Raw genomic sequence first — 22,910 nt, 5'->3', positions numbered from 1 at the left:
TATGTAGGAAAAAATTTTATGTACAAGTGTAAAAGATATAAAACTTTGAAAATTAAAATAACATAAACTTCATAAAGTGAAATCCTTCAAAATCGAAATTTACAGGATTTATATCACAGCTAATATTAACTACCAACCACCCCGGTAAGAAAGTAGTACCACCGGCACGCAATCGAACGAACGAACCACTTAGAGGTTCAAGGAAATCTAAAAATATTCTTCTTCCACTTGTAACCACCTTTCGCATAATACTAAGCAGATATTCAATGGGTAAAAGTTGGTTATTGAGATTTATTAACCCGAGGTGATGTAATATTCAACGAATATACATCACCGAGGGTTAATAAATCCAATAACCAACGAAAACCTATTGAATATATGTTTTATTATATACCTAGAGGCAAAAATAAAACATTAATTATGTCAATAGCTAAACATTTCACTTAAAACACTCCCATAATCGAACGTTCGAATGTTTTTCTTTCTTAATGATTTTCTTAATTACTTTAAGTCATAAAATTTGTTTATGAAATTGACAATAGATTTATTTTAATGAATTTCTTTGATAACAACAAGAGCAACAAAAAAACTCAAATTTTGAAAGCAAAATTTGAAAAAAAATTCTACCGTGGTATAATAGCCATGGTATATCAGGAATTATTCAATGGCTGTTCTTGCCTACAGGTATATAATAAAGATAATTATTACTGATATTTCTCTTTTTGGCGGATAAGATTTATAATCCTCATGAAATGAGCAGTTTTTCTAATTGCATTGAAGGATATTCGACAGTAACAGCCAGAATGAATGCACATCCGTATGCCCAAAAGATGTTGGAAAACATGTTGTAAACCTGAAACAATCAAATAATTATAACATGATTATTTCATAACGTGATAATCTTCTTGAATTTATATTTACAGTCCTGTCTCACAGCCCCGGTGGAAATTTTTATCACTGTGGGGTAAAACTAAAAGTTTTTTCCGAGAGACTGAAATTTGTTAATGTATATACTCTTTAAGGCCGAGAAAAGTGTACAAATATGTACTAGCTTGAAAGCTAATTAAATTCATCATCATCTGTAGACGCCCACCTGACGCCCATGTACACCTCCTTCCCCTCCTATGTACAATACTTACAATCATGTTATCTTGGTAATGATAAGGGCGTTCACTGATTCCGTAGAAGAAAAAGATAACCAAAGGATGGACCAAATATGCAGCAAATGTTAAACGACTGATTGGTACCCAGGCTCCCCACGACAGGAAACTGTTGATGTAACCTATAAATAAACATTAAAAATTTCTTTTATTACGAAAAAGGATTTTGGCAATGAAAATTGTTATTATTATCCATATAGCGGTCATTAAGTAAGCCATTAAAGATTCGAACGGCGGGCGGTATTGAAAGGTTCTATTGCTCAAATAGTCATACCCACACTGAGAAAACTAAGGCGTCGTGCTTCAGAGGGCTGAAATATCATTAACCGCCCTGGTTATAGGGTGATAACGTCATTTGCGGCCCGCTCGGAACTTTATTGAAGTCGTTGCATTGAAGCGGTGAGACTAAACCGACGTCAAAAAAAAACACTTTTTGGTCATTTGCGGCCCACTCGCAAGGGTACTCAAAACTTGTTGAAGTCATTGCATTGAAGCGAAAAGACTTGGCTGACGCTAAAAAAAACGTTGTTTGAATTTCCGATATGGATAATAATAGTAATAGCGTTAAGCTTTCGTTCGTTGTTGTCATTAATTCTGCTCTTGCAGTTTGATTATTAGCCCTCTAGTGCCATTTGCGCCCTCCGCTTCGCGTCGGGCCCAAATGACACTCTCGGGCTAATAATCAAACTGCGAGGGCAGTAAAAAACAACAACGACCTCAAACTGAACGCTATTGTTATATTAAAGCATACTAGCCGGTTATTCAGTTTCTCTAGCATTAACGGGAAAGATGTTACCTCCGAAACCATTCTGGCACGCATAGACGATCCATCCAACTGCGATGGCCCAAACCAATCGATGGAAAGCACCATACATAACATTTGAACCGTTGGAAAGATAATCGAGCAATTCTTTGTACGCTTCCACGTAAGGTCCGTAAACTACGGCGTACCCTAGGCCGAACGCTACGAGCCATAAGAAGATGTAGATAAGCTGTAAATATGAGGTGATGAAATGGTCGTAATGAAATGATGAAGGTATTTTTGAAATTTCCCAGCGGACATAGAACTTTCGTTTGGTGCTACATGAAAGTTAGAACAACATATCTATGCTGACTTTATTTCCAAGTAGATCTTCATTGACCCTCGCATGGTACGTGTACTGCGATCAATTTTGTGCTCATATTAGTTTTTTTCTCAAACTAGATCTGAGCTAATTAGATTAGGATCGATGTATGCTAATTTTAGACCTTTTAAAAGCCAACCTTGTATTTGGCTGTTCCATTAAAAAACCATCCAGGGGCAGGGGGGTGGAGGAACCTTTTCAAGTCAAAAAAAATTTTTGGAAATGTGTGGATACCCCCTGGAAATGATAAAAGTTTCAAAAATACCCTTGGAAAAATTATTTTCATACTTCAAAGTCAGGGTTAACGAACTAAACTTAGTCTTTTATCCCCTTGGAAAAATGAAAAAAAACACACCCTGGAAATTTTTCTCGGATTACCTTCTGGAAATGTTCATCAATGGACCATTTCTTTTTAAACACATAAATCGCATAAAAACAGAATCCTGCGCTTAATTTTGTGCTCATAATACAGTGTTCTCACAAAGCATACCGTTCTTTTGATTTGATCTTTCCTTGCCAATAAATATCCCACAAGGATTCCAACCAAGTACGGATTAATTCTGGTGTACGGTTTGGTATATATCTTATCGTGGTTCTTTTGGTAACTCTTCCTAGAAAGGGAAGAAAACGAAGACATTGTTTTTAATACTAAAAGAAACAGATGCGATGGGACTCCCTAACGAATGGAAGAGATCGATAGATACTGCATAATTTCTCCCCGCGACAATCTGTACAATACAAAGTAACTTTATGGAAGACATTTTAGCTGGCAAGTTTAGCGGGAATTTAATTTTGAAGATGGCAAAAATAAAAATTTTCGGTGTGAAGAATTTCAATCAAATCCGCCTAATCCACCGAACATTCTTCTTTTGATATACTTTTAAATAAAACAATAGAAAAACAATACAATTGGACATCAAAGTCTTAGACAGGCGATCTTCAAGTCTAGCGCTATTAACTATTGTAACTCAACAAAAATTTGAAATTCGAATTACACGAAATCAGTTAAAAACAATTTTTTAAATGAAACTTTTCCTTACTGCCTTGGATTACCAGGGATGTTTCCATTGATAAGTAGTGATGGGTAATCATATCCACCAACCATTGCAGCATTGATGATGACACATATTGTGCATAAAATGATGATGACAGAACTCACTGCAATGATACGATATTTGGAATGCTTGAATTTCTGCTCAACCCTGTGTTCATTGGAAGAAATGGGATTTTTACTTAAAGGCCTTTAAACTCGGGGAATTGCTTTCATAAAACGTTGGCAATCTATTATTTTGGTTTGGTCACGTGCTCAAATCTTTATTGGAAGAAGATCAGTGTACAAGAAAAAAACAAAATATGAATTATAGAACTTCAAGTTTCATCTTTTTCGAATCCTCAGCTATCAAATGAAAATGACAAATGCTATGATTTGAAATGATTATGAAAATTTTCATCGTAAAAAAAATTTAATTGGAATAAATCCCTAGGGTCATAAATATAAATGATGATTCTCTAGAGACGTTCTATATACGTGAAGATCAATCTTTAGACTTATAATTTGCTAATAAAAATTTATTCTGATGACGGCATTTAGAAACCAGTTCAGTTCTTTTGTTTAGGAGTTCTTTTTGACGAGGGTAATTCAAAATTTCGTATTTTTCATAAAGACATAAATGGCAAGATTTGGACACGTTGTTGTATGATTTTATCTCTTTACGATCGACCATTTAAAATTGGGAGTTTTTCCAGCGGATTTTAGGTCCCATACATAAGATGAAAGTGTTGTGCTATTTTTGTATTTTTCGTTCCGAGTTGAAGAGGGTAATTCAAAATTTCGTATTTTTTTCTTCTTTGGAAGAATATCAAAAAAAGACAGCGAGTCAAATCTATAAATTTTGGGATAAATGATGTCATAAAGGTTGGGAATCGTGTTCAAAAGGCGTTAACAAAAACCTACTTTGAATTTCTACTCTACCATGTTTAAAGACGATTAGGAATTGAACAAATAAAAAAAGTTGTGCAAATTGTGAATCTGGTCCACGTGCCCAAAATACAAGAGTACAAAAAAACATTTCATCATCACCGAGTCACTCAAAAGCTCTGATTTTCATACCAAGGTTATAAGCTGAAAATTTCAGCCAAAATAAAATAAAAAAGAATTAGTTTTACACGGCAAAAATTTCTTACTTGTACATAACGTAGAGGATAACAGGTGCCACAATATAAAACTGCATGTCATTGGCTAGGTACCAGGACCAATCTAAACACTAAAATTAAATATCAAATAAAAAAGGACGATTTAGTCTCCCAGTCGAAATATTGAATCAATGTAAGATGATATAAGGTATAAGGATGAGCTTTGAAATCAAGATCTCTGTAATGACAGTAAGAAATAAAATCATCCAAAGCAACGATAATTTTGAAGGCCGAATTGTGCCCCGAAAATTGCGTAGATATTTCTGCCTGAAATGATTGCATTTTGTCTCAAAAACAGAAATAGGAGCCGTGAAAATAAGTGAATATTGCTTTGGCTGCACACAAGATAAAATACATATGTCCTTTCAATTTTTCATTTGCTTGAGAAACAAATATCTGGATATAAATGCAGTGACGCTTACGCCGCTTGTGAAATTTTCCGGCCAGAAATTATTGATGTAAAGTAAGTTGGTCCACCAGTACTTATTGCATGCTTTGAAATGGTTTTCCGTTTGATATCGTGGTGCAAGAGGACCAAAGATGGTGTAAGGGAAAATGTTGTTCCAAAGTAAGATGACAAACATGTAGAGTGGTGTCAATCTAAATAATGGTTATATAAGTAACAGGGCGGGAATAGCATAGTGAAAAAGACCCTGCCGGTGATGCAGACTGTTTAGTGTTTTTGTCCAGTACACAACTGTCTGGTGTTTGTCCAGCCAGTGTTCAATTACGAAAATATTTGACACTGGACATTTCTGTCCAAGGTGATAGGTGCGCATTGGACGCCGTTCCGGTGGTAAAAAGTTTATCTCATTTGTCGACACCGGACATTTTGCGTCCGGTAAGTCTGGTGCGTCGGCGACCCTCGTTAGTGACCTCAATTAAGTAATAAATCATTTATAATTCAATGGTTTACCACTTTCGCAACAGGACTGTGGTCATTACACTGTTCAAGTTTTCGGGAAATCTACACATGCTAAAGCCTCAACGTCGCCACTGTTCTATTTAATATCCATACAGTGGGGGTAGACGAACCTTTTCAAGCCGAATAGGACATATATGCAGGCCCGGTGGAACAACGGTCAAGCTTCCCTACTGAAGGCTCAAAATGAGATAAAATTTGCTAGGAATTTGAGAAAAGAAATCTCATAAGTGGGGAGGTTGAAATCTCCCCAGTCTCCCTGCTTCTGCCAGGCCTGATAGAAAGTGAAAGCCAGGTACATTCAGGATAATACAACTTCTTACCTTAAGAAACGGTGGATGTAGAACATTGGTAGATTGATTTTACCATTGGTCTTATCCATTCTCTTCCATGATAAATATGAAACAAGTAGTCCACTGTTGAAAGGGAAGAAGCAAATATATAAGTGACATGTTTCAAAACACCCCTGTGTCACAGGCCCGCTGGGACTCCAGCCCCACTGGAAAATTTACCAAAAATTTCGTTCCCAGTGAGGAAATACCCTGAAATTTCAGCCCCACTGGGAAATTGACTTTGATTTCATCTTCATTCGAAATTCAATGTTTAAAAATTGCACTCCAAACCTATCTTCACTGGGTATTTTTAACCTTGGAACAATATAATTTCTATCCCCATTGGGATTCCAATAGGAGTTTTTATCCCATTATGGAAAAAAGTTCCACCGGGGCTGTAAGACAGGGGTGTTTCAAAGGTTGATGGTCGGATACTAATGCAAAGGCAGAGGAACCAAATCAGATGACTAAGGAAAACTGTACTGCAAAAGTATTATAAAGAATTTGGTAAATGTGTTAACCTGACTGAGGAGTTAAACAGTCTTCCTAATCCTCAGTACTTTAGCCATTCTCGAATAATCAGCTTCCACCGTTATTTATAAAAGTTTGTTGAACTTTAGCACGTGGAGAGAGTATTTCCGTACGTATAACGTCCCAGCCGGTACACAACGTCAAAGCAACGTCCATGTGACATTCATAACGTTCAAATAACGTTATTTGAACGTTAAAACAACGTTGTGTGCCTGTTGGGGTCACTAAAGGTCTCTGAAACCATATTTTTCGAATTTTAATGGGAGCGCGGCCCACTAATATATACTGCACCTAAAATATCAAAATCTAAAGACCGGCGTGGTGGTTATTTGAGGAAATATGGTAAGTGTATAACGTACCTTAGTAAGAAGAACGAGTCTACACTAACGAACGAATTGTTAATGACTTGATAACTCCATTCTGTTGCTAGCTTTGACATTGCTACCAATGTGTTGTCTACAAAGAAAAAAGACGACAAGATAAGTACTGTTTTGAAAATGCTACAATAGAGTCTCCATAACTCGAACACGCACGGGTCACACAAATTTGTTCGAGTTTTGAATATTTCGAATTATAGAGGTTACAGTTATGAAGACTCCACTGTATTAACAGAAAAGAGACGTCCATAGTAAACTATTAACCAGCTCCCTTGCTAGCTATGCTTGGATTCAATAAGTATATTTTGAGATTTTGATTTATATAGGAAATAGCGAAATATGGTAGTCTTTTCTCGAGTGCAATCTAAATAAATGGAATTTTTCCGGAAAAATAAGTTTCAAACAGTAACAATTTTAAATAGTAGTAAAATTTACTTACCATTAGGAACACCTTGACTCCACAGGAAGACGTGCCCAATGATAACCCAAAACATGCTCAGGGCACGGATGCCGTGTACCGATCTGATTGCTCCTTTTGGCTGTTCCGTTCCCATAATCGCACATGTGTTACGTTGAAGAGAAAAGCAACGTAAAATCTTCAAAAGTAACGGGTCTGGAAAAATGTAAAATATTTTGAAGTAATCATGGCGGTAAAACTTTGATAGTATCTTTGAAAGCAAACTATGTAATTCCCAAATTTTCTTGATTTTCATGAATGTTGAAAGTGGTATAGCAATAGACAGAAGATTGAGATAAAGTTAATAGCAAAGATTGAATGAGGATAAGTTTCTTGACGCGTTCACACCCTTCTGTTTTTATGTTTCTAAATTTTTGAGGACGGCAGAGTGACAGTTTTGACCCAAAAATTCAACGGCGGAAAAAGTGCTGATTTACTGTCGTCCTCAGTCCATCAGTAAGGATCCAGATAAATCAAAAACTAATCGTTCCCGGTGCAGGAAAAGCGCTATACATAAATTCATACTTAGGTTCGTGAAGATATATGCACCACTTTGAAAACAACAAGTTGATTACAAGTGGCGTTTGAGGTTATCTGATATTCCAATGGCGCATTGGCGGCTGCCAAACCTAAATCTCTAAAGGAGCGGGCCAATTCCTTTAAATTTGTCCGACCTTTGGGCAAAGCGTGTGGTACCGAATTTCCAAATCTGGTACCAGATAACATTTGGGGTAGAAAAGCTACACAACTTTGCAAGGTTGTGAATCAATGTTCACACCTGCATCAATTTCAATAGTGACGGTCTTTGTTGTCTCTTCTTCTTCGTGATTCATTTTCTTCTCTTCGAAATCTTCTTTCTTCTTCACTTCTTCCTCTTCATTGTTATTCATTATTCCATCGCCACTCAAACTCTTCATGGGAATCGATTTTGCATCCTGGGTAAACCGAAATGCATCTTGAGAAGTAGTTATGTACGATCCAAAGTTCGAAATTCGACCCTTTGAGGGTCGAAAGTTGTGTCCCTTTTTGACGTTTTAACGACTTTTTAACCCTACTTTTTCCTAACAATAACCCAAAATTTTGAAACATAAAAATTACGAGAATTTATGCCCCATTTACGGAATCCATTCTTGATTTTTATCTAATTTTGGGACCCTTTCAGAGAATCAATTGAAATTACATGGTTTTTGTACCCCTTTGATGGACTTTTGAGGGTGTAAAAAAGTACCTTATGACTCGCACATACCCGACACCAATTTAGCCTAAGTACCGGAACTGCTCCTACCTTTTCATCATCGTTTTCCAGTCCTTTGTTTTCAATTCCATTTGCTTCACGGCGTGTTTTTAAAATCTTAACTGGTTCCACGAAGCCATCAACAAATGAACCAAGAAGACACAATACTAGTATGATGCTACTGAGCACCCTATAAAGGAGAAACTCGTAAAATTCTTAAGGCTGGACTTAGAAAAATGTTGGTTTGCCGTCACCGACCGACTGTTCTTTAAACTTGCCGAACTTAAAACTTTTATTGCTATTCCGACGAAGAGAATTTTTTTTCTTCAAAAGTTACAATGAATGACCAAAATAAAAGTTATTTTCCAACCGACAGACCCACCTCCAAAACCTAGGGTCGGGTGACTAACGTCGTAATGTTTTATACGGAAGCACATAAAAAGACCGGCTTTTCGCGACAAACGCCCGGGCTGTTTTGGGTGCTTCCGTATGAGGCATTACGTCATTATTATCAGGAATAATATGGAAGAACCATCACTTTTACCCTCTGACTATTTTGGGAAAGGTCGTGATTTTTAATGAATCGTAGAACTCTTGGTGTACTACTAGGTAGAGGAGAGTCACATAAACATTACCAAAATGTACATCATTTATCAGAATTTCAATCATGAAATTTAGCTTTGCGCAATGAAAAAAAACGATTGCAAAGCTAAAAGAGTTTTAAAAAATGACCTGGGAATCGACGGAAAAGTTCATTTCAATCAAAAGTGGGATTATAAAGATTTCTTTCTTAACTATACTTACAAAGTCACGTAAAAGCCATTGTTGTAACTGACAGGTTTTTCACAATAAGTTGGCGAGCCAAAAATCCACGAAATTTTACCACTGTCAGGGAAGGTTAGATAGTTGTTCAAGTCTAAATAATCCAAAAAAGAACATCAAAAGCAATCTTGCAAGCCTACACAAATATTTCAAAGAAGTGCGTAGCATGTTACGAGTTAAATATATACATCAGATAAGTGTATTAGCCTTTAGTAACCCTTAAATAAGTTTCCATGGTCTGAAAATGTCACCTTCGCTGCTCACAGGTGCACAAATTATACTGGTACTTAATAGTGTTGGGGTGCAGTGATGAATATGAGGGGGTTCAAAATTTATGACGGAGATTCTTTATTTCCTTATAAGGGATATATCTAATTAAAGGGAACGTTATCTTTGTCATGATTTTGAGCGCCCCTCCCTCCGCAGATCCGCCATTGGGGCATACTAGCTAAATTTTGATAGACTTCTTCCTACAAAGAAACAATTCTTACACTTTTTGGAGATGAAATTGAGTATTTCATGTGTGTCATTGTCACTGCAACCTTTTGGGACACAACTGCCATATACACCGTCAAGCTAAAATTATCGAAAATAGAGTGACGAGTTACGAAACATCTGAAAACTCAGTCAACCAAACAAACAAAAGTTAGGATCTAGCTACGGTGCGCAAGGATGGGGAGTTCAACCCCCGGCCGAATCATACCAAAACTTCGTACTTAGTACAAAAAAGGTACTTGATGCCTCTCTGTTTGGTAAAGACTGAAAAAAAAAATTAGATGACTAATTTTCTAGCGATAAGGTATTCCGTTTCCTTCATTTTAATAAGCACCCTGGAAACCACGTTCTTAGTTATGATGGCTCAAAGATTGGGTAACAGGATAAAATCAATAACAGTTCATACCATATTATAAATTTTCATGTTGGATGAGCAGTATTTGGTGAACTGCATGCTTTTACACTCATCGTATGCTCCCATCCAGTTTGTGTGAAGATTGAATACACGTGCTGGTAACTTGCCCCATGAATCCAACACTGAATTGAGAAATGAAAAAATAATTAGTAACAATTAGCGCTATAATACCTAATATTCCTGAATACCTGAAAATTTTTGCCTTAACGGGCGAAAGAAATACATGCAACGAACCCCCCACCCCTTCCGTTTGGCAATTTCTCGATTTTTGTCCCCTTCCGTTTATTGATCTTTAAAAATATTGGAGGTCGATTCAAAACGCCCCGGAAAGAGACGCTAATAATATGTATTTCAACAACCAACATGCATGATTTGGCAGTAAAAGCACGAAATCGTAAAAATACTCCCTCCGAAAAGTGCCATCCGCGAAATTAAATCCCCGCGGAAATTTATCCCCGAGCATCGTGTCAGTATCAATATATACGCTATGCATCAATAAAATGCATCCGCAGAATTTCGGTGCTTGGCATGGTGATAGTGTATGGACTTATTCCGAGAGATCAGAGAACATAATATTCAATTTTGAGTCTTGTACATTGCGAGATGGGTATTTTCGGGAAGTATTTTTTGAGAACCGTGAGAAAATGGATGTCAATTTCAATCCAAAATATAATTGGAAAAAAATCCTTTAAATAGCTTTAAATCTAAAGTATGCACTTATTAGAATATCAAATTTATTTTACAATCTTGTCGCGTCACTTTAAACCGCATCAGCAAAGAACTTGATACTCTTGGTTTAGTATATTGAACAAATAATATTTTTACCACTTATCGTGACAAGTTTCAACCTGCATGAGATCCACTTGATAACTTTAGAATGTAACTTTAAAGACTAAATTCTTTAAATCTTTTAGCTGAGTAGAATTTGTTTTATTCCAGTTCCAGGCCTCATTAATCAAACCAATCGAACTTAATCGAACCATTAATGGCTTATTAAGTTCGATAATCGAACTTTAATCGAATTCTTACAATTTTTTCAAAAGTATAAGTTCGATTAAGCTCGACACATAGTCTCAAGCTTTTTGGACAACCTGACGGAGCTACGTCAAGTTTTCAATTTTGGTAACGTTTTTTTGCCATACCTGGTTCAAGAAAAAAGATTACTTACTTTTCCCGAGTGGAGTCAATAGCAATGTTTTCATTATATTTTGACCACCTCCTGCAGTTTGATTTGAAGTTCGCATCATTAGATCAAAGATCGGTTTTCCATGTTTATACAGCTGTACATTGCATTCCATGGAAAGCTTTGGGAACTGATCACCAAGATCAGGGAATTGAGTATTGGACACTCTGATCATTGCCAGAATGGTGGTAATAGTCAATAATTTTCCAAACATCCTCATTTTGTATCTTTTTGTTACCTGGTGTAGAGAATATTTTACTAGGTCACAGTGTGGATCTAAACCACACTGAAACGACTGCCTTCCATCACGTATCACGCTCGCGAAAAGCGCACGCACATTATTAACGCCTACATGTCATCTCCAGTACATTTTAGATTATTCATTGAAAACAGATTACAATATAGTCATTTTTCATGTCTCGATTATTCAATTCCGAATAAAAGACATTCAGGGAAAAAAAAGAGAAACATCTGGGTAATCTAGTTAAAAAACCGAAAGTAAATGGCAGACAAAGTAATGAGCCAAGGCAAAACGAGATTAGCGTACCACTATGAAAGAAACCGCCTCCGGTGGTCGATAATACATGTTGTGCAAATTGGTGAAGTACGTCTCGCGTATATACCGTCGTTTTTTATAAGTTTCCCTTTCCGCACTAAGATTCTTGTGACTTTTCCGGAATCTTTTCCCTTTTTTTCCCGAGATAACCGGTATGAGACTTGAAAGGGTTTGTTTCTAAAGGTATGGAAAATCTTCTGTTTACTCACAAAACAGCCTATTTCACAACTACCCGGAGTTTTGGTCTTTTTCCGCTAGAAAAGTGGCAAAGGAATCTTAGTGCAGAAATGGGAAACTTATACAAAACGACGGTAGGTTTGCCAAAGATACTTATCACACATCAGTAAGATTCTACTTAAATTTCATTGGTCAAAAAACATCACGTGAAGGAGACACGGTATCTGCTTTCCTTCTCATTCGATTTGGTGTTGTCTACAAAACCCGTTGAATTTGTGGGCAAATAAAAAAAATTAGTAATCAGGCATTCCCTGGAATCTAAAATCATTGCGAATAAACTCAGTAGCGAATTACTAAATTAAAAAAGTAATTCAATTTCCTTGAGCTCTGACCATACGATGTATCATGATCGATTATGATTTTAATGTAAAATTCTGAATTTTCGAGACAAGAGATATACACTTTCCAAAACGAAAAAAAGCCATAACCTACATCAGCAACAACTGCTCAAATATTATCTTCAAGCTATAAAAACAAAATTTATAATTGCTAAAATTCACCAGTATTAAATATGGTGTCAACATCACTGACCTTTATATGCCCTGGACCAAGTTTCTCAATCCCGACCAAGCAAAATCTTTGATCAAAGTTTTTTGAAAAGTGGTACCCTAATGGCGGCACTACTCAATAGCGGAGTAAATGCATCGAGAGCACTAGATCTACTTTCCCTCGCAAACTTGTGATGATGTGGCGCCGTTAGACGTTAATTTTTAACACTGCAATGGCTTCTTTGCGGGGTGCCACTTCAAAAAAACTTCGATCAAAGATGGCGGATATAGCTTGGTCCAGGGATATATAAAGGTCAGTTGTCAATATAAACGTTTCGCCAATAGGCACCATGCATCTCTCAGCTTTCCAACCCGCTAGAAAAAGTCTTCCTTTTAAAATAAAGCACGCCCTTTCCACACTCACTCCATTCAAAAATGCCGTCAAAAATGTCATACAAGTGCTTTTAAAATACCTTACTGTAGCCAAAATTCTGATTTTATTTACTTTAAATCTCGTATATAAATACCTCGTCAAAACATTTAACTCAAGTGATAGAACAACATTAAATCCATGAAATTTGATCATTCGAGGGATTGAATATCTCCTAAACAACTTTACTTGATGATGATGAATAAATAGGGTGTAAAGTACAAATTTCGAAACTCATTAATATGAACCATTATGTGACTAGTCCGACTGGAATTCAGAATTTCTGGACAGAGTTGTGTCACACGGTTCGAAAAACGCATCATTCTTTGAAAATATATTTCCAAATTTAAACAAAAGTCAGTGACCTCTTTGAAATTCCAATTTTGTATCACAGTATGACCTTAAGCGCTAGTTTGCAGAGTATGACAAGGCTGCACTCGAGGAAAAATTCGGAGAAATACCAAGTTCCGCACTGGAAGAGTGCACCGGATAAATTTTGGTCCGGACAAGGTACACCTATACCTCAGATATTTGCTAAAATTAGCTGCACTTGAGGGAAAAAACTCTGCTGAAAACCTGCACTCGAATTTTTTCGAGTTGTTCACTCGAGATCTCGAGCAAACGTGCTACACTCTGCAAACTGGCTTAATACTGGCCTATACTGTTATGGAGCGTTCAGATTTTAGAGTGTTAAGAATAGTTTCAAATAAAATTTGTTATTTCCATGTTTGATTTCCATTTCAGATTTTATGGCTTGAAAGTTCATAAAGATTGAATAAAAGCAAGAGTTTACTATTCGGGTAATATAGGGTAAATATAGACATTATGGCCTTAACAACTAGCTCGTAAGTCTAATGTGGGTTTCAAAAGCAAAGTTTATTTATACTACTTATTGTTCATAGGGGCCCACTGTGTCTTTAAATGTGGATAAAAGTTAAAATATTTTTCTCCAAAGTAAGATTCATGGTTGATTGTTCTGTGACACAGGGATGTTGCGTGATTCTTTCCGGAGATATTCTATTCTCTGGTGCAGAGGAATAAATACCGTTCCACAATTATTGCTGACACAGATATCAAAGTACAAACTTTTTTCACGGTTAGGAATTCTCCTTTTTGTTTACATTACATAATGTTTGACTGAGACTGAGATATTATGTTTCAAATTTCGACAATTTAATGTAATCCAAACACAATACATCTTTTCGACCGTAGCCGTCAATTGCCGCATTGGCATTTTTTACCACCCTAAAACCGTCCCAGTCTTTTTTTCGCACCTAAAGACAGTAGAAAAAACTGTAAAAAAAGGATTGGATCAAGTTTAGGGTGGTAAAACGGACAAAATAATGCCCGCGCGGCAATTGTCGGCTACGGTCGAGAAGGTGTATTCATCACAGGTATCATGGTATTAGTTTATGTTGTTCTAATTGATGTATCGGAATATTGAAAAGGAAACATACTAAAAACACGCCTACCGAATGTTAAATTGAACAAGCCTTAGGTAAATCAATAAAATCTGGAAATAAATAATCCAACTATTTCTAGAAAAACCCTGCTAGTCTTTTGATAATTTCCCCTCTTTTTGTGCTAAAAAATACTAATGACGCACTACTGGTCTATCTTACGTTGGAGGGTTAAAAAACACACCCGGAGTTTACAGCCGTCATGGACGGCCACGAAAAAAAAGCTCTGTTTTCAAATTTATCTCGCCTCCTAAATTATTCCCTTTTTAGTAACCTTATTTAGACGATAGGATAGGGTCGTCTATCCGCTAATTAGTGGCTTGTAACTTTAATTCATTTTTGTGGTAGCATTGCCCATATTGTAACTTTTTTGGCTAAGAAGGATTTTCGGAGACTGAAATCGTTTTCCAGATTTTGACAAAGTTTTCTTTAAACCTTAATAGGATAGCCTTCTGTCGCATAGTAAGAATAAGGGAACCCCTATCGTTAATACAGGCTGGTAGTATACTATACTATTAATTCATAGTAAAGAGATTTCTCTACGGATTTCTCTGCGGACCCGGTAGGATTATTCAGCCAATGGGGCTAAAAATACCGAACTGAAACTCAATGGGGATTGATATTTCCATATTCTCTATGGCTGTGTATTTCAATTCCTTTGTTTTCGAGTCAGAAAATTCAGTAGGGAAGGGAAAGTTAGCATAATATTTTGCAGTGAGGATTGGTTTATTTAATTATTTTCAGCGGGGACAAAAATTGGAGGATAATTTTCCACCAGGACGATATTCTGGCTAATTTCCAGTGGGAAGGGGTCCCCGTGGATCTGTGAGAAGGGGATATGAGAAATTTTGTTTTAATTTTCATAAAAAAGAAGCTTTCAAGCTGGTCATGTCTTCAAGGGTGAAATAGAATTACAAAAAGATAAAAAAAATAAAATTAATCGATATTGGAGAGAAATATTTTCAAAACTTTTTTATTTTATATCTTCAAAGTGTAGAATTATGACTTATGACTGTGGGAAAGCTATATGAATAAATTATTTGATCATTACTTTTTTGTACTTTTCTTTTTATTGTGACTACTATTAATAATTTATACCAATTTGACCAAGGATTTTGTTCTTATACTTGTCGAGGGGAGAACTTCTCTTCCTGAAAATTTATTTTGAAAAAGAGAACGTGGAAAATTGAAAATTTTATGAAAATATTATTCGTTGTCGCCATTCTATATATTAGTGGAAGTTCAGAAAAAAATATTGAACATTTTATTATATTAAGATTTTGTTATCACTTTTTGGGTGCTGTAATGCTGTCTCTATGACTCGAACAACGACTTGAAACCGGTATTTTGTTAGAGTTTTCAGTTGATTCGAATTCGATTCCAATTCGATTTAGAGAGAGATTCGAATCATCGGGAGAATTTCATGTCTTTTTCCACCTGAATGGACATTTGTTCTAGTGCGTTAGTTCGAATTACAGAAAGCTTCGAATAACAGAGGTTCGAATTACAGAAAGCATCGAATTACAGAGTTTCGAGTTAGAGAGAGCTGACTGGTTATATAGAGGCTTAACAACAGGTTATTTATTTCTTGACCCTGAAAGTTTTTGGGGATCATTTTTGAAAGAAGGCTCAGTATATACATTTCTCACAGATCCGGTAGAATTTTTTCAGCCAGTGGAGGTAAAGATAACGGGCCAAAATTGGGGATTGATATTTCCAAGTTTTTCATGGCTGGGGATTCAAGAAATTCTTTTGTTTTCAAGTCATAAAAGTCAGTGGAGATAGGAAAAATAGCATATGATAGTATTTTGCCCTGAGGATTGGTTTATTTGGTTATTTTTAGCGGGGACAATAATTGGAGTAAAAATTTTCGCTGGGCACGATATTTGGGCAATTTTTCCAGTGGAAAGGGGTTCAAGTGGGACTCTGAGAAGGGGGTCTAATTGGCGCAGTAAATGAAGTAGTCGAATACATTTTTGGGTTTGTGAGAAGGGGGCGCAGTAAATGAAGGAGCCGAATACATTTTTGGGTTTGTGAGAAAGGGGCGCAGTAGATGAAGGAGCCGAATACATTTTTGGGTTTGTGAGGAGGGGGCGCAGTAAATGAAGGAGTCGAATACATTTTTGGGTTTGTGAGAAGGGGGCCCAGTAAATGAATGAGTCGAATACATTTTTGGATTTGTGAGAAGGGGGTGCAGTAAATGAAGGAGCCGAATACATTTTTGGGTTTGTGAGAAGGGGGCGCAGTAAATGAAGGAGTCGAATACATTTTTGGGTTTGTGAGAAGGGGGCGCATTAGATGAAGGAGTCGAATACATTTTTGGGTTTGGTGAGAAGGGGGCGCAGTAAATGAAGGAGTCGAATACATTTTTGGGTTTGTGAGAAGGGGGCGCAGTAAATGAAGGAGCCGAATACATTTTTGGGTTTGTGAGAAGGGGGCGCAGTAAATGAAGGAGCCGAATACATTTTTGGGTTTGTGAGAAGGGGGCGCAGTAAATGAATGAGTCGAATACATTTTTGGGTTTGTGAGAAGGGGGCGCATTAGATGAAGGAGTCGAATACATTTTTGGGTTTGGTGAGAAGGGGGCGCAGTAAATGAAGGAGTCGAATACATTTTTGGGTTTGTGAGAAGGGGGCACAGTAAATGAAGGAGTCGAATACATTTTTGGGTTTGTGAGGAGGGGGTGCAGTAAATGAAGTAGTCGAATACATTTTTGGGTTTGTGAGGAGGGGGTGCAGTAAATGAATGAGTCGAATACATTTTTGGGTTTGTGAGGAGGGGGTGCAGTAAATGAAGGAGTCGAATACATTTTTGGGTTTGTGAGAAGGGGGCCCAGTAAATGAAGGAGCCGAATACATTTTTGGGTTTGTGAGAAGGGGGCCCAGTAAATGAAGGAGCCGAATACATTTTTGGGTTTGTGAGAAGGGGGCCCAGTAAATGAAGGAGTCGAATACATTTTTGGGTTTGTGAGAAGGGGGCCCAGTAAATGAAGGAGTCGAATACATTTTTGGGTTTGTGAGAAGGGGGCCCAGTAAATGAATGAGTCGAATACATTTTTGGGTTTGTGAGAAGGGGGCACAGTAAATGAAGGAGCCGAATACATTTTTGGGTTTGTGAGAAGGGGGCCCAGTAAATGAAGGAGTCGAATACATTTTTGGGTTTGGTGAGAAGGGGGCGCAGTAAATGAATGAGTCGAATACATTTTTGGGTTTGTGAGAAGGGGGCACAGTAAATGAAGGAGTCGAATACATTTTTGGGTTTGTGAGAAGGGGGCGCAGTAAATGAAGGTGCTGTCTACTGTTGATGAGGTATGAAGAAATTTGACTTGAATACAAGCTTCTTTGCATTGATACTCAAAATTCTATATTCAATTATAACATAGAATATGGTCCTTGTGAAAATTCCACAAATTTCAACAGAAATTGCTTCGGTCATTGGTCATCGGTCCGCAACCAGTCATCTTTACGTAACTAATGGTAACGGATGAGCACTTTTGAGCAATCTCATTATTTAAAATATAAAGCACTGAGGATCCTTCACTTGCGATCGGAGTGATCTGAGGATTTAAAAATTGATACGAAAATTGATGTCATGTAGTCATACACGAAGTCTGAATTTTGAAAGTGGTTGAGCGATATATAGGAACTTAGTCGACCGCGCGCACATTATACCAAAGGAGCTGATGGTGCTGTCTCCTGTTTTCGGTAGATTAGATGTACAGCATAGAAATCCAAAGGGATTCTCAAAAATCATCTTCCATTTCCAAGTGGGGATGAGAAGTTGTCCATGACGAACTTTTCAAAAGAGTCTGTGAGACAGGGGTGTGGGAGAGGACGAACTTTTACTTAAAACAATCAGTAATATACGTGAACGAAAATTGTTTGGAACAGTTTTGGAGACTTAGAAGCGGGGAAAGTCTCTCTTTTCTAGGAAATTGAAATGACTTTTCAAAGGGGCTTTTAATAAATATTCTGCAAAGCTACGACTTGATTCCCAAACAGCAAATACAGAGGAATATATTATTTTCAAAATTAATAAATTACGCCTAAAAGGGCTAGGTATAATATAGGAGAAAGATAATCCGCACCCTAAATGTGTAACGTGTCTAAATTCACAACTTACACGTTTTTTTATAAGAACATCTAAAATTTTTGAAACCTTCGGATTCTCTTAACTTTTTGAGTTTTAAGCTTAAAAATTTTCTTAACATGTTCTTATTTTGACCATTCTGTGAATATTTTTTACCATTTTCCTAAGAAAATGTTCTCAACTTGTTCTTAACATTTTGGCCAGCGAAGCCTCATGTTCTTATATAGTTTGTTCTTATAAAAAAACGTGTATATAAGTTCAATATCATAGTATATTCTTCCTGGTTTTTAAGTTCACTCCTAAATGATAATATATTCCCCTTAGCTTTTAAAGATTCTTTAATTTCAACATTATTGCTTATCAGGTCTTTTTAAGAAAGGAAAGGGAGAGTTGTGGTCTGGATGTTTTGTCTTTCAAAAAAGCTCAATAAGAATTATATTCCCTTCTTATTAGTTTTCAGAACCATCTGCCTAACATCTTAGCGCCTTACAAGCATTAGAAATAATATTCATAAAATTAGCCTTTTTTTTCATTTAAAAAAAGTAAGAAAAAAATTGAATTTTGAATTTTGTTGTCTATCCTCACGCATGACGAATTTTTTCAGGCTAGGGCCCGCCCTGGGACTAACTCTTTCTTTTTATAAATATAATTCCACATAATTTTAATTTTTATTTCATAACTTGTTTTTGACTTTACGGTGGTAAAAATTTTTTTCCTTATTCCTCAAAAATAGTGTTTTTTCTTTCAAAAAGTCAATTTTGCTTCTGAGAAAATATAATCCTTCCCATAGGGGGTAAAAAGTTGAGAAAGTAAACCACACGACTATTTGTAATTAGGGAAAAAATTAAGGTCTTTTTACTTTACTTATTGTTTTATAGTACATAAAGTAAATTCTAAAATCCTAACCAAAAATATAGCTTTGAACCCCAGCAGACATTCTAATTTTTTTCTAAAAATTGTTTTCTTGTTTTCATAATAAATCTTCTTTGTTATGAAGCTCTTCGTGGAAACCTAATCTTGTGTGGAATATTTTTATATATTTTTCTTCTTTTTTTCATTTCTCTTTTCTAGATCTAAACCAAAAATATTTATGATTTCAAGATTGACAGTATTCTCAGCTGGATTTTTTTGCAATTTTTTCAAATTAGGGAGCTTTAAGAGCTTTGCAGAGAAGGAGACAATTGCTGGATAGTTCAAACAAATACTAACTCTACTTAGCGTTTCGAGTTATGGAAATCGGTTGTAATTCTATTAAAGTTTAGGAGTTAGAAGAGGGGGTGTCTCAAATGATACACCACTGTCTCAGTGAGCCAGGGAGACAAAAGAGGGATGGGTATGGTGACACTGGTCAGGGTTCTCTCCAACCTCGTCCCCGTGTATCCCAGGCTTTATTTACGCTAATGATTGACGCCAGAGAATCTAGCGCTATCAGAAAGAATCAAAAAGCTGATAATACGCAGGGAACGAGGTTGGGTTCTCTCTTTATTTCAAATTCCGAAAATATCGGTCAGGGTAATATTTTTACATAATATTTCACATTTCAAGCCTAAAATGTTCTTAAATGTTCTTAATTTCATCATTTTGTTTGTATTTTTGCGCTATTTCTTTTAAAAAATTGGGTGTTTTTTTAAGTACATAGAGCCTTCAAATTGCTTTAGCTTGTTCTCAATATTTTGGCAATCGAAGCCTTGTTCTTACAAAAATAATAGAAAAAATAAACAAGCAATCCAAAATGGCGGCAGAGAAAGAGAAGACCGCACCTTTTGTAAAGAAATTCAACGGAATCGAAAAATTGTCATCGGAAGAATTTCTTCTGATTTTCCGAAAGTATGATAAAGACGGTGAGCGGTTTAGATATGAAAAAAGATATTATTGAACGCGAATGAAAGTTTTATCTATAGAGATGATAAGATAATTTGAGTGGATAACTGATTACTTGGGTAATAAATGATTGATTGATTTATCTTCATCTTAACTTTCGGATTTTTTTCAATGAAAGGGCTAGAGCATTAAAGGCTTGGGGACACGAGAATTTTTTTTCGCGTTGGTGCAATGCAACATGCTCTCGTGTCTCCAAACCATTTTTCTTTTAATGACATTTGTGCTTCTCTCACTTTCGTCCCAGGGACAAAATCAGCGTGCCTTTTGGGTATTTCCCTCACTTTTTGTCCCAAGAAACAAAAAAAGAAACCACGAGACACGCACTTTTTATGTGTTGGTGGGAAAGAGCATGTTACATTGCATCAACACAAAAAAACCAAGCCTTAATACACTCAAAATTATTTTCCCAACAAGCATTTACTTCTAATGGCATGCAATGTTTCAAAATGTAGCGACTGCCAACGATTTTAATGATGAGAATACCCATATAGGCATCATCTTTTTGTCCTTGAGAAGGGGAGAAACTTAAAAAATATATTAACTTTCCACGATTTTACACTTATACAGGTAACGGCTACATCGAACGAGGAGAACTTGACAGATTTCTTTCAGATATTCTTCGACAAAAACTCGCAAATGTATGATGAAGAAGACTTTTTGCATAGTATTTCAATAGCTGCTACGATAAGTTTTGGGGGGCTTCCGATGGTAGAAAATAGTGGAATATCGGTAATTCCTTTATGAAATACAGGCGTACTGGTCAAAACTTTCTCTTCAACCAATCAAAAATGTTTAAACGAGTACCGGAAATGTTCGCCTTTTCAATACCGGTCTACCCGGATTTCCCATTAAATACCGGAAAACAGGTCAATACCGGATTTTCGAAAGCCCCATCCCCCTATAGATAAGAAACCTTTCTTCTCGTTTCAAAACACTGGACGACTTAAGTTCATCTTCAAACAAGAAAATTGCTGGAGGTTGCGCTGCATCTTTTATTGTATCTATTATCTATTTTGTCCATATCAAAATAATGCATGTTTTATAGGCACAAGACTTGGATGAGCTTCGAAAAACCATTTTAGACAAATACGATACGAATGCCGATGGCAAGATTTCTTTATCTGAGGTAAGTTTTGGTTAGGATCTGTTGTTGCTCTTACATACATACATACACGATAAAGACAGCTCCAAAGTTTTATGCCTTCATTTTGAAAAATTTTTATCGTTACCATCGTTACTTTTATTATCGAAGAGATTAGCATAAAAGACGTCCTTCCCCTCCCCTTTTGCACCCAGCCAACCCCCTCCCCCTCCCGCTAATTAAATCTTTCAAATATTCATTTCGCCTTAATTCTATTCTAGTTGATCTTTTCTTTCCCGGGATATTCCAACCCTGTGGCGATTAATCTCCGCTTATTTCGGGATGAGCTGGAGTTTTTATAAGATACTTCACCAATTGGTTATTTGAAATAATAGAGATGGCGCGTTCTTTAGGAAAAGCAATAAAATCCTTTGTCTCAAGATTTAACGACCAACCGAATCATCAAAAACCTTGTAAAAACTCCAGCTTGACCCCTTATTTCAGACGCAGATGTCTTAAAATCCTTATTAGAAATTTTTTTTCTTTCTCTACTACAGCTTGCTTTGATTTTACCAACTCAAGAGAATTATTTATCAGCGATAGTCAACAATAACCGTTTACATGTCGTCGACTTTATGAAGGTATCAAAGAATTTTCTACGGAAACGTTCCGGTTTTTTCCAGTAATGGCAAATTTTAAATAATTTTTCTCTATTTTAAATTTCTAAATCTCTTTACCACTACTGGCAAAAACAGGGGTGCTTCCATAAAAAAAACTTTGTTTAGAACAAACCTTGAACCTGGAAAACGCACAGAAAAACAAACAGAAATTGGGTGGTTGATAAAAAGTGTGTAACTCATACCTTAGCCATTCATGTTGCATGCTCATGCTCATTTTGAATTTTGGTAGATGGGTCCTTCAAGACATCGTTGTGTTCTTTTTCTTCGGAAACTGAAAATAGAGACATTTCAGAAATCGCTATAGGTGAAACAATACACACTCTCGAGATGCATACAATCAATGCAGCTCTTGTCTTCTTAAAGGAATATCATTAGACATTGGATATTTGTATTTTGAGAGTAAAGTTCAAAAGAGTACAGTAGTACTCAAGATAGACTTGACACCAACACGGTCACTTTTAGCCTGGAGATCCATGCTATAATTTCTTATTCTATATACTGATGGCGAAATATATAGCATGGTATGAGCTGAGAGTTCAAATTTCCTAAAAACGGTTGAAAACATAGCCAATCGAGTTTTGTTATTCTTTTACTGGTCACACTTTCTTAAAGAAAGCGCAAGTTCCGAAATTTGGTTTTTATTTTAGTAAGCGAGGACAGCGCTAAAGTCTATTCACGATAAGTGTGCACTCTTTTTTCATTTACCTATAACTTTTGAAGGAGTTCTTCAATCTTTATAAATTTGGTATCATTGGAAAGATAT

The 22,910-nt window shown here is 36.3% G+C and overlaps 1 protein-coding gene across 1 annotated transcript; it reads right to left on the bottom strand.

Annotated features, from left to right (window-relative positions):
• Positions 1-706: 706 nt before the first annotated feature.
• Positions 707-22,353, bottom strand: LOC136807857 (O-acyltransferase like protein-like). The gene is made up of 17 exons (XM_067064477.1): positions 22,330-22,353; positions 11,231-11,483; positions 10,054-10,184; positions 9,644-9,728; positions 9,135-9,246; positions 8,382-8,520; positions 7,875-8,031; positions 7,079-7,252; positions 6,622-6,718; positions 5,723-5,815; positions 4,900-5,077; positions 4,469-4,548; positions 3,325-3,486; positions 2,775-2,895; positions 1,957-2,152; positions 1,140-1,282; positions 707-853 (listed from the first exon to the last, which is right to left on the bottom strand). Exons 1-17 carry the CDS (start codon positions 22,336-22,338, stop codon positions 746-748), a joined length of 2,238 nt encoding a protein of 745 aa, XP_066920578.1. The 5' UTR covers positions 22,339-22,353; the 3' UTR covers positions 707-745.
• Between the last annotated feature and the right edge of the window lie 557 nt (positions 22,354-22,910).

This window comes from Clytia hemisphaerica, unplaced genomic scaffold, assembly GCF_902728285.1.
Source record: "Clytia hemisphaerica strain Z4C2 unplaced genomic scaffold, Clytia hemisphaerica genome assembly, whole genome shotgun sequence".
In the NCBI taxonomy this organism is placed as follows: domain Eukaryota; kingdom Metazoa; phylum Cnidaria; class Hydrozoa; order Leptothecata; family Clytiidae; genus Clytia; species Clytia hemisphaerica.
Note: the sequence above shows the minus strand (reverse complement) of the source record. Positions and strands in the feature narration are given on the sequence as shown.